The sequence below is a fragment of the Toxotes jaculatrix genome, chromosome 23 (genome assembly GCF_017976425.1).
Source record: "Toxotes jaculatrix isolate fToxJac2 chromosome 23, fToxJac2.pri, whole genome shotgun sequence".
Classification (NCBI taxonomy): Eukaryota; Metazoa; Chordata; class Actinopteri; family Toxotidae; genus Toxotes; species Toxotes jaculatrix.
Window position 1 is genome coordinate 6,784,482 of NC_054416.1, and position 11,894 is coordinate 6,796,375.

At 44.5% G+C, this 11,894-nt stretch overlaps 1 protein-coding gene and 1 non-coding gene across 3 annotated transcripts; both read right to left on the minus strand.

Moving 5' to 3' along the window:
* Positions 1-121: 121 nt before the first annotated feature.
* On the minus strand, positions 122-11,153 carry dtx4a (deltex 4, E3 ubiquitin ligase a). 2 transcript variants are annotated; one of them, XM_041031038.1, is made up of 9 exons: positions 11,130-11,153; positions 10,353-10,567; positions 7,283-8,483; positions 3,189-3,250; positions 2,731-2,892; positions 2,574-2,635; positions 2,088-2,408; positions 1,911-2,000; positions 122-1,804 (listed from the first exon to the last, which is right to left on the minus strand). In XM_041031038.1, the coding sequence occupies exons 2-9, from the start codon at positions 10,558-10,560 to the stop codon at positions 1,574-1,576; spliced, it is 2,337 nt and encodes a 778-aa protein (XP_040886972.1). In that variant the 5' UTR covers positions 10,561-10,567; positions 11,130-11,153; the 3' UTR covers positions 122-1,573. The 2 variants fall into 2 exon arrangements, with proteins under 2 accessions (XP_040886972.1, XP_040886971.1); XM_041031037.1 differs by lacking the exon at positions 11,130-11,153 and adding an exon at positions 10,784-10,911.
* A 515-nt stretch (positions 11,154-11,668) lies between these two features.
* trnaa-cgc lies at positions 11,669-11,740 on the minus strand. Its single transcript has one exon. It is a non-coding gene; the product is annotated as a tRNA-Ala (tRNA).
* Positions 11,741-11,894: the final 154 nt, after the last annotated feature.

The window sequence follows — 11,894 nt, forward strand, 5'->3', positions numbered from 1 at the left end:
AAAGGCTGGCACATTTATGGACATTACAGCATCAATGTTACATAAAATAAAAGAGTAAACCAGAGTGGGGCTCTGTTATCTCTTTGAACCTTAGAAAAACGTTTAATGCAAATTTGTGCACATAAAACACATACATACAGTACAGTGCATACATAAAGTATCATAAAGTATAAATGCTCTTAATGTTGGCCTACATAAGTATGTCAACACATACTGTTGTACATCTCTTCTAATGTACCTCATAATAAACCCAATGCAAACTGACCAGACCACTTTGGCCAAAGCTGGATCCACAACAAGAGATAGTCTTTTGCACCTGCTCATGGCAAACACTAAACATGACAAAAACAACGAATGAGCACATTTTGTAGTGTGATTAGAGCATTTGAGGCTGGTGTGTGTGTCCTACACAAAAATACAGTTGATACAAGCTGTCCGTTTCCTTTTGATACTAAGTAGAAAGCTCTGTGCAAATCTGAGTTCAGGCAGGAGGTTCAGTCCTAGCTTTTTGGGTATTTACTCCTCCTGGGGGGTGGTATAATCCAGAGTAGCTTTACCTCTATCAGTCCTTAAAGTTAATGCAGATACAAGAAGACACAGAAAGCTATTAAATGCACCCATGCTCTGAGGGCAGAACAATTAAGGAATGTCAGTCTGTGAACTTATCAAATACAAAATACTGAAAATGAAATTTCTTTTTTAAAGAAAGGGCCTGGTAAATGGCATATAAAGTGTCAGGCAAACTCAGGTGCACCAGCAGCTCATCTTAACTTCTCAATCTGTCACCCAAATACAACAACGCAATGAAACACACCATATAAAACAAACTGTAAAATTAAAATATAAAAACATGAAAGAATGGAAACAATATCATATAATATATCAAGTATTCATAATATACAACAATACAATTTAAAAATCAAACCTAAAAAGGAATGTAGTTCTGGAAAAGTACCACTAGAGGTCAGCAAATATCCATGCTCAGATGTCCTGTTATACACTTGAAATATTTATCTGCAGTGAAAACTTATTTCTGCTTGTGGACTAACACTTAAAAAAAACTTACAGACTCCACTTCCTTCTTCAGTTTAACCTCCTTTCCGTTCCACATAGCAGCAGTCATAGTGGTAAACACTTCAGTTCGGCAAATTTTCACTTAGTTACATTCTTGATAAGAAGTCACAGTATAAATGACAGGGTTTTTTTTTTAATCTAACACTGACTCATATGTGCACAGTGGTATCGAATGTCTCACTGAATAACTTCTGTAATCTTGACATTGTTACTGCATCAGGAAAGAAAACGATTTCCCCGTGTTTCAAAACTGACTCATGCAGTCATAAGAGAAATTTTAATCTCAGCAAATTCTGCTGAAACTATTTCTGTAACGTTCCCGTGAAGAGTTTTGTTTTTTGAAGTTGTTTCCCATCTCTGGTGGTAAAAGTTTCTCTCTGTTCATTTTGTCAGATTTTGAAAATAATTTGGCTGTCCAGCTGTGGATCACTTCCCAGCATTGTGTGTTTACAGACTGCAGCCTGGTTTTTTATGTCTTCAGTGTCTCAAATGTCTCTGTTCAGTCTCTGGGAAGACACTCCTCCTCGGTGATGCCCTGAGCCTTGAGCTCCTCCAGGACGTTGTCCAAGTGGCCGGGGTCGGGGTACCCATGCCCAGTCAGGTTGGAGCCAAACTCCGTCTTGTGGTGCACTTCGTTCCAAATGACTGTGTCAGACTCGCCAGTGGTGCTGGACGTGCCCACGGAGAAAATGAGCCGGCGGTCCCACGCTACCAGGAGCAGCCTCAGAACCTGGACAAAGCAATTAAGATAGAAGACATTGTCATTTTATCACATAATCTGGTCATGTCTTTATACTACTCATAAAATTAGAAAGAGGGGATGTTTTCTAATTTACCTTGCGTCCCTTCTCGCTGTCAGGGAGGTAGCAGTGTCTGGGGAACCCACGGGCGGTGAAGGGTTTGCCTGGATTTGGGTGCTCTGGGCCCTGAAGAGAGAGACCAGAGTTCATTACATCACACCTGATGCGATAATTTTGCATCAGGTATCACAGAAACATTTTGCCTCAATTTACCTGGATGCCAGGAGGGATGTTGTAAATAATCCGGATGGTTTTGCAGTCAGGGTGGCCAGGCAGTGAGTGGGGAATGACATGGTACTCCATCTTGCCTGGGGGCTGGTTGCCAGTCTTGACTCCATAAATGGTCTTGCAGGTGGGGCACTGCAGGCTGCCATCTTTGTTGCCATTGTTATACATTGCAACGAGGCACTGGAGGTGGTACTGGTGACCACACTGTGCCAGGCGGCCCACCGACTCGGCCCGGGAGATACCACCCACGCCGGGGCCCTTATAGCCTGATGGTCCTGCGAGGGCCTCCATGCAGATGGTGCAGTCCTGAGTTGGGAAGACAATTCAAATGTGATTTATGTCTCAAGCAGTCTTATAAAGACAGATAATTTTTTGGGCAGCTTTTTATTGTTGGCCAGTGAAAAGCACTGGAAATCTCATGTTTTATTTAGCTGAACTGGTCACGGAAAATCATCAAGAAGGAGAACTCACCTCCTCTGGGGGATTGCGAACTTTCTGAAGGTACCTTTTCACCACCTCCTCAGGGGTCTTGCCTACAAGATGAAAACACATCTGTGATAATCTGTTCATGAGGAACAATTCACATTCCACCAAAAGCAAAAGCAGACTTCATCATCATCAGACGCACCTTTGCGGGCCTGTTTCTTGGTTGTCTTGCGGCAGCAGTGACCCAGACCAGGCACGGGCTTGATGTCACTCTTGCTCACAGGTGGAGGATGAAGCACCAGCTTGGGCGGGCGGGTCAGGCAGACGGGAAGTCCCGCTGCACTCATCAGGATGCCTGTAATACCTGCGTACAGCCAGAAGAGGGAGGATGTGAGACACAGTATTTGGGGTTTTCTCATTGTGTGGTGAGCTCTTTATCTCGGGAATTACCTATTAACCATACTGGTGAAGGTTGGCTAGTGGATTTACTCAAATGTCAAATGCAGCCAAATAGATGTGTGTAGGGTGGCAAATCAGTGTCAAGTCAGGAGCAAGGTGCCTCTTTAAAGTCTTAAAAGCTGAATTTTAGACCTAATTTAAAGAAAGTACTTCTGATCAGTTAAAATAAAATGAGAAAATTGCTTGTGTCAGTATATTTACCTGCCAGCGCAGGGTGCACAGGGCTGGATCCATTCAGGTTCTTCACTGGAACGGTTGGCACTCTGAAACACAAGAAAACAGACTCATATTAACCTACAGATCAATGACACACTAAAAGCAGACACACTACAGGCCAGGTCACCTCAGCAGCCTGGACTGAAGGTGCTGAAATCTGATGAGTCACCTGTAAACAGAGTTACACACAGCTGTCCAGAGCATATGCTAGATTCTAGTTCACCCAGTGTCAGCAGGTTAAGGAGCTTTTGCCGAGTCATGTTGAGAAACAAACAGACGTGGATCATCATGACTTGACATACTGTCCTATAATTATCAGACAGGACTTCCTGCTTAAGTAAGGCTTAATCTTAGGATGACAAATGAATTATTTTGCTGTTAATTATTGGGTGCAACTAAAGTAATACTTCTTAATGACTCGGACGGAGGATCGGTATCTATAGTGATCTTGCTACTTAAAATGAAGATGTCAACTTATGTCAAATTAAAGCAGCTTTGAATTAATTCAGAAATCAGGCAGCATCATTAATGTTGAATTTTTCAAATAAAAAAAACCCAAAACAAACAAACAATAAACCTCCTTAAATGTGTTGACAAAGCCCAATAGATATTTTTGACATGACATACCCTTATATGCCCTTATTTGGGTAAAAATATTTTTAACCATAGCTGGACTATACCTCTGCTCTCATGAACAGAGGAATCGCATATGAAACACACAAGAACAGTTTGCAATGAGCCCAACAGTATTGCTGCTATGACTGTCCAGCCACAGGTGTGTACTTACGGTCTGCCAGTTTTGATAACAGTCATCTCTCCCTCTTGAAAGTGCCAAAGACCACAGATACGAGACAAGATATTCCAGCAACAATATCCACGCGTCGCACTATTAGACTCTTTCCAGTTGTTTCTCTTTTTTTCCTGCCTCTGATTGATCCTTACGTTTAAAAGCAGTATGTCAGTGTATCCGTCTCCGTCTCTCTCTTCCTGTTTGTGTGCTGGTGTCAGGTCTCCTTCCTCTTTTATAGGGCTAATCCACCTGTTTCCATCTGTTGACTAAACTCTGGTTGTAGGCCAGAGATTCATCACAGCAGGGATTACCACGTCACACTGCCAGGTTGCCATAAGGCTGACAGACATGGGCACGTGTAACTCTATACAATCCCATACAGGTATATCACAATATGTCAACATAATAAAGTGAAGGCTTGCATTTCAATATGCTGTCCCTGTAGATTTAAGAACCTTGCTAACAACTGTTAAGGCATTAAGCATTAACACAGGGAATCATTGCAGCCAGGAAAAATATACTTTTCCATTGGAAATCATTCAATTTTTAAAAAAATACTTTTTGGGGGACCTTTCCTCGACTCCCTGGTGGAAACCTGTTAGTGTTGCATCAGTTAATTTGGTTGAGGTTAAAGGACACAAGCTCTACACGTAAACAATAATTTTCCCTCTCTAGATAAATGATGCAACAATGACATGGAAAACGGTTAAAGAGTTACTGTACTGTCCAGTTCCCGTACTGGTCAATCTGATTACACTGTACTGTCTTACTATATTAGTTTGTTTACCAAACACCGTGTCCAAGCTTTGGTATTAGCTCCCTCTGTTCGTTCCCTATGTGTTTCACAAAGTCACAAAACGTGCAGCTGACCCTGAGCATGAATAAGTTGATTGACATTTGTGTGTCAGGCAGGTAAACGTGAGTAATATGATGAAAAGATTAAAGGATGGCAGGAGAAAAGCAGAGAAAGGGTGGGAAACAAGCGGAGGAGAGGAGTGTCAGCTAGTCCTGTTTCTTTGATCCTGGCTAATCTAGTGGCATTAGAGCAGCCTCCATCTGCAGCGCTGGATGATGGAAGCACACAGGCTGCCGCATATGGCAATGCTCACACACTTTGCAGTTACAAGCTCACACCTTGAATCAAATCTGATGACAGGAAGAGATAACCGCTTGAAGAAGGAGAAAAAAAAAAACACTGCTCATGCACACACGGTGGTGGAGTTTTGTGTGGTGAAGACACACTTGTAGAAATCAAATCCAGTGCAGAAAGCGGAGAAAGGAACACAACAGGTGTGTGTGGACCAAAGGCAACTCTCATCACCGTGATAATCTGTGACGTTGGAGACCCCTCAGAGTTTAACACTTCACTAAGAAACCATCTGCTCCATTTCACTGCAGGCAAGCTCTCTCAACACAAATCAACAACAAACTCACCAATCCAACTGCTAAAGATGATTCTTTTTGTTTTTTGCTTTTACTTTGCTAATGAACCCGTGCGCTTTTTGAGAACTAATTAAAACCAAAATCAAACCTAGCTTTGCCTCTGACCAAAAAAAAGTAAACATCAGTGATAAAGTGAAAAGTGCAGTAGGAGGAGCGACTCCAACATCAAGTCATATGATTTATAAATGTGAGCCTAATTACCTACATGTACTTATGGATTTATATGACAAAACTCTAACACTAGGTTCACCAGCTCCAGCAACTTTTTCTTCCACCGCATGAGACTCTGTTTTCATAAGATGCTGTGAAAGAATTTGGGGATAATGCGGTAAGATGATGACAGCAGGGGCACTAAGTGGAGCTTGCGCTAAGAACAAGGAGAGAAGCAGAGAAGAAGGGCGAGAGGCAGAGAGGTGAGCAGAGAATCCCAGGCTGTGACGTTGCTGGTTTTATCACAGCAGCAGGTGCGACCATCTGCTGGACAGAGGAGTACTCTCACCTGATATGTTGAAGGAATGGGTCAGTCACACAGCTCACCTGACACAAAATACAGAGATTACTGGAGCTGGAATATTAAGCTTGAGGTATTTGGTATTAATCTGAGGCTTAGCTGCTGCTAAACTGTTCTACAGAGGTTGCCTTCGCTCAGGTGAGGATTCAGAGAGTTGGGGTGCCCTGATGGGGCCATGTTGGGTGACTCACATGGAAATGATCCACAGCATATGGTCTTTTTTAAAGTTTAATCCAAATTCATTAAGACACACTCTTTAGTGATTCCATGTGTTTGAGGCATTGCTTTTCTTGTATGCTTTTTCATATTTGAGTCTTCCCAGAACCGCAAACATCTTGCTAATCAGCGCCCCCTGGCTATGGCACCTGGACACTGTGACTTCCTTCACTTAACATTCACTGATGCTGACAACTGTCAAAACTAGTCTTGGACACCTAAATACCAGGTTGTCACACCGTGGTCCTTAGGTGTTTAAATGACTAATCCATCTCAAGCTCTTACTCTTGTGAACTGTTTATCTAGATGATCAGAGCCTTTTGCTGTTAAAATGCCCCACAGATGTGTCTTAAGATGTATAAAAAAAAATAATCTGCTTTGAAAAACAAATTGTGCCTGATGTGGTTTTTCCATAAAAAGAGAAACAAGTGAAATTACCTTGTTAAAAGTAAAACATCCGCTTTTTGAGATGCATCAAAGATACATTCCAGATGTGGTTTGCTGTAAAACCTGGAATGCGTTTTTTTATATCACTCTGTAGTTCATATTTGACAGGGCAGAGGTTTTAATCAGCATTAGTTATCGAGACAACTCCATAAACCTGCGTTGTGAAACATACCCCTGATCCACACTGGTTGCTACGGTTACCAGCCCAAGTGCAAGTATTTCCAGGGTTTTCCGATTCCTAGACCCCAAGTGAGAACGATATACTAACTACATATATACATACACAACTTGTGCATGAGTGTTTGTGTATATTTATGAAGTAAATCCATCATTAAGCTGCTGCGTGACAAATGTCTGGAATGTGTGTTCAGTATGAATGCTCCTCATTGTTTTTCCATGGAAATGAACGAGCCCGGTGGACTTTGTCACAAAGATTAAAGGCTCACGAATGCTAATGAGCGCTGATGTCAGACTCTGTGTAATGAGGACTTCAAACAAATGAGAAATTCCTGACTAAATTCATTCTTCTTGCATGTCCTGTTCGGCTGGTTCCATTTTGTTTTGTATACAGTAAATTGATATGGAATGTGATCACTGGAAACATTTGAATTATACATTAAATATTTTAGCAATACTTTCCTATTAAAATCATTTTTTTGGCTATCTACTCACCCAGAGGCGATAAGGGCACGTGACTGAGCCATGGCGATACGCTGCAGTGCAGGTCGGCTTAGCCCTGCTAGGCTGGACCGCGGCGGCAGGGGGGCCGCGCAGGCAGCAGCACCAGATGAGGACACTGGACCCAGGACGCGGGCAGAAGGCGCGGGTGTACAGGTGGAGGCAGCTGTGGAGATGAGAGGTGGCCCTGGAGCGGGCACTGGAGCGGGTGCTGTAGGTGCAGAACAGGAAGCAGAGAGGGAGGAGGAGGAGGTGGAAGGGTGAGGGGGAGAAGTGACGACAGACGACGGCGCGGTGGAGGGTGGTGGAGGAGGTGGCGGCGGTGGGGGGAGAGGCGGAGGAGGGGGACGGGTGGAGGAGATGGAGAGGGCGGCAGTAGCTGAGCCAAGGAGGGAAAGAGAATGGGTGAAGCCTCCTCCAAAGCCAAGGCTGGAACTGCTAACACCGCCACCACCACCGATGACACCTACACCTCCTGCACCACCCATCCCACCTACATTGAAACCACCTGTCGCCCCAACTATAGACGTCCTGTTTGGGGAAAGTGATCGTGACAGGGAAGGAGGACGAGGGAGGGTTAATGAGTACGACCCTCCCGGGACAGGGTGACTGCTGATTTTGGGACTAGGTGGCTTGGTCTGTGGCGGTCTCCGACCCAGAGTGTGAGCAGTCGACATCGTGCCTGCTTTCACACTCAGTACCAGCATACACTGCTGACAGGCACAGGGCTGTCCCAGAGAGGTGATGGCTGAAGCAGGGAGAGCCCCGCTGGGGTACGCACTCCCATTTCCAGTCCCACTGCTGCTCATCCTGATCCCCATGCCCACTCCAGATACATCCACACCAAGCAGTCCTCCATGACCGGGCATTGACGTGGGACCCCAGGCATGGTGGGACTTAGGCAGGGGCCCAGACACAAGGGGATAAGCCAGGTCGGAGCGGCGCTGGATGCGCCGGCAGCGTTGCGTCTGCCCGTTGATTTGGGTCATGCTTTCGAAGTCAATGAGGTAGCAGAAACCCAGCGGTGCCAGGTCCAGCCAGGGCTGCTGACGATCTCGTGCCGCCTGGATGGCGATGCCCACTTCCGTGTCGTATGCCGTCCAACTGCCGGCGTCGTTCTCCCACTCCCACAACCAGCCCTGGCCTGGAGCTGAGGTGGGGTCGTAGAAGCTACGTCGTACCGGTCGAAGGGTACCTGAGGCAGGGGTCAGAGGGTCACAGCATAAGTAAAAGATTAATGCACATTGTGAAGATTTTAACCTGGTGTGTCTTTGAATGGAGCTTTGGAGTAATCTCCTACTGTAAATATAAAGTTTGAAGCACATACTGAGCATCTTTATTTCTTGTCTCTTGAACTGTAATTTTATGTTGGGTGATGAGGTAAGTGACTAGACTACTATTTGCTGTGGACAAGTAGATTACAACCCTAACAAATTCAACATGTCTGTGTTTGCTTGCTAAGAATTTGGGCAAACAGGTTGCCCTTGGTAACAGCACACGGTGTTCTGTTTTCTGATTGGCTGGCAGCCTTGATCCGACCCAAAGCTGGCTGTGTTTGCTTTCCCAGGGTGTCCAGAGAAACTCAACAGAGTCTTCATACTGTAAAACCTTTCCCATATCAAATCCTGTCTTTAGGAGCAGAGCACAAGTTTCTTTAAGATGTGTGAGCCTGATGTAAAAGTGAGAGATGAAAGCTTTTTTTTTTTTTTTTTTAAGAACTGCAAAATGCATGTTACAGTATTTTACAGTTCAGCCTGTGTCCTTTCTCTCTTCTTTAATCAGCAGAAATGATAGCCAGGGATGGATTACAAGAAAAAAGGCACATACAGGTCCTGTATACGCCCACCAGGCTGAAAGTTTGTGTCACTTCATGGCCATTTCGTGTCACTTCATGGCCATTTCGTGTCTCCTCATGGTCAATTTTCGTCTCTTTGTAGTTGTTTTGTGTCTCATTATGGCCGTGGCCATCTCTATGGTTGTTTTGCCTCTCTTTGCCATTGTGGTCATTTTGTGTCTTTTAACTGAACTCTAGAAATATTAGCAGTCACTTAATACAGAGGTTCTGACCCAAGGGCCCCCTGACCTCTCATGCCCCTGGGCCTATGGCCAGTAGGGAGGCAGGTTGGGTTATCAGTCCACGATGAGAGGAAAAACAGGGTAACTCACAAACTGTCTAAACATTAGGAACTGAATAAGCTCCAACTTGTCATCTATACAGTATGCATGGCACAGCTTAACAAGACAACGGGGAAGTTCATTCATAAAATCCGTTCCCATCAACCCCATTTTGTCATTGACCTCAAACTCCTGAAATTCCTCCCCCACCTCCTCCTCCCTGGATCCTATTTAAATTGGGGCACCCTGCCTGCCTCCCACATTTCAGCCTCTGCTGGCTTTGGAAAACAAACTGCACAAAGGCTTTTGTCAGCCAATGTTGAGAGAGAAGAATGATGCTGGGGTCTCTGCCAAAGTTAGAAGCCTGACAACTGACAATTCCCTGCTTTGTCTTACACTGCCCTGCTTGCCTCTCTTTTATGAAATTTAGACTCTTATGTCATATTCTCTTACAATACAAAAGACAGTAGTATTGATAATAGTGTCTGCAATGAAACTGTTAGAGTAAAGTGTCTACAGTGTCCGTGAGTATGACTGGACACTTCAGCTGCTACTTTGTCCTAGGTGTCACATGCAAACACAGATCCTATCAGAATGACTCACTTGGCCAAGGACAACTCTGAGATCCACAGATGTACAGCATGCACATCCCTGTCCTGGTGTTTACAAAAAAATAAAAATAATAATAATAATAATAATACATCCTGTACTACAAGAAGAAACTATGGGAGATTAGATTTGTTAATTTAACATATAAGCAATGGCTTTTATATCATTGCACAGGAGAATTGAAATCCCACTGAAGCATCAACATCTGGAGCAGAATCATCATAAGGGCTTGCAAAGATAAAGTAGACACACATGAGCAATAAAAAGGCCTCCACCTCAGGCCCGGCTACAACGTTGCATCCTCCGCCGTGTGCCTCAGCCTCTCCTCTCTGCTTCTCACCTGTGTCTTGTCGGAACTGGTGCATGGAATGCAAATCGATGATGTAGGGCGAGAGGCGAGAGTCCACCTGGCCGAGGACAACACTACCACACCGCGGGTCGCTCCGGATGACTGCCTCGATGTGATGACAGACAGCTGGGCTGTAGGGCCGCCAGCGTCCGTGCTCGTTCAGCCATTCCCATACCACTACGGCGGATGCTAGTAACATCCTACTCCTGCAAGGGTGAAAAAATAAAAACGGCAATATTGAGGCATAAATGATAGCGAAACCGCGGGGGTGATGGGCATTTAAAGATACCCTGCTGCCGCTCCGCCGTGCATCCCTGCGCACAGGGGCGCTGCATCCATCTTGGACAGTTTGCAACCCAGATGTGTCTCCTATCTGTGGATATAAATATATATTTTGGTGTGACACTACATGCAAACTATACCTTCCATGTTTGTAGTTTCTGATATGCAGCAATTAGTCGGTCCTTTTATCAAACGGCGAGGACAGAGACCGTTTCAGGGCGCAAAAATCCTTGCAGGATGGTTGCATTTTACTCCCTATGCAGATGAGTGACGTGGACTGAAATCATTTCTCCGGCACAATCAAGTTAGGGTGAGAGGAGAAAATGCAACTTGGATGCTCAGGGTGGTGCGGCACTCGTAAAGTAGGTTACTGTGACAGACTGGATTTCATCGCACAAGGGTTGCATGTTATTTTTTATTTATTTTACCAAAATCTACGCCGTCTGTAAGGGAGGATCAGATTCATGAAGACAGATAAATATTTACCGGGTTAGATCGGCTCCAGGGTCTCCAGTCAAATCATTGCTCAGTAGAACAGTTTGGGTGCTTTAGTAATGATCCATCTGTCTCTGTGAGGATGTCTTCAGTCATGAGGTAAAATCCAGGGTTTCTGGTTACATAATTGTTCTGACATTGTTAGACCACACTTACGTTTGCTCTACCTTGTCTTACTTCTTAGGTCCTCCATAGTGTCCCGATCGAGCGGCTCTCACCCAGCTGAAAATTATTCAGCCGGCGAAAAATACATATTTGACACTTGCGTGCGCGAACACTCCCACGCCTCAAGGCCTCCAACATCCAATCAGATTCGAGCAAGTGCTCCGCTTGGCCAATCACGAACGACTCTCATGCCTCATACACACGCGCGTACTCACTGTTCATTGTGTTGAGGTATGAAGAGTGTTGTATATATTTCTGTTCCATGTTATTTAATGCCACCGTTTTTTACGCTCTAACCCGCTCTCATTATGTGTTTTTTATTTGAAGAGGAGAAGCGCCATAGTCAGAACAAGAATAAAAAGTACTGGAGATGCCGGGGATTGAACCCGGGACCTCATACATGCGAAGCATGCGCTCTACCACTGAGCTACATCCCCATTGGTTGATAATGTCCTTCGTATCGTTTTTATGTATAACATGGCTTTTTACGTCAACCAACGTCTCCGAAGGAAAAGTTTAACGTAGGTTTGTTTTGCTAATAAAATCATGAAATATCTCTTTTAGTACTTTCATTAACAATGGTAGAAAGGT

Bases quoted from the DNA above. Each gene is read 5' to 3' on its own strand.
- dtx4a (XM_041031038.1), bottom strand. From the start codon at position 10,560: ATGTTACTAGCATCCGCCGTAGTGGTATGGGAATGGCTGAACGAGCAC. The intron at 2,636-2,730 runs GTGCGTCTGATG...TTCATCTTGTAG, and splicing joins CAAGAAACAGGCCCGCAAAG to GCAAGACCCCTGAGGAGGTG. The intron at 1,805-1,910 runs GTAAATTAGAAA...TGCTTTGTCCAG, and splicing joins ACAGCGAGAAGGGACGCAAG to GTTCTGAGGCTGCTCCTGGT.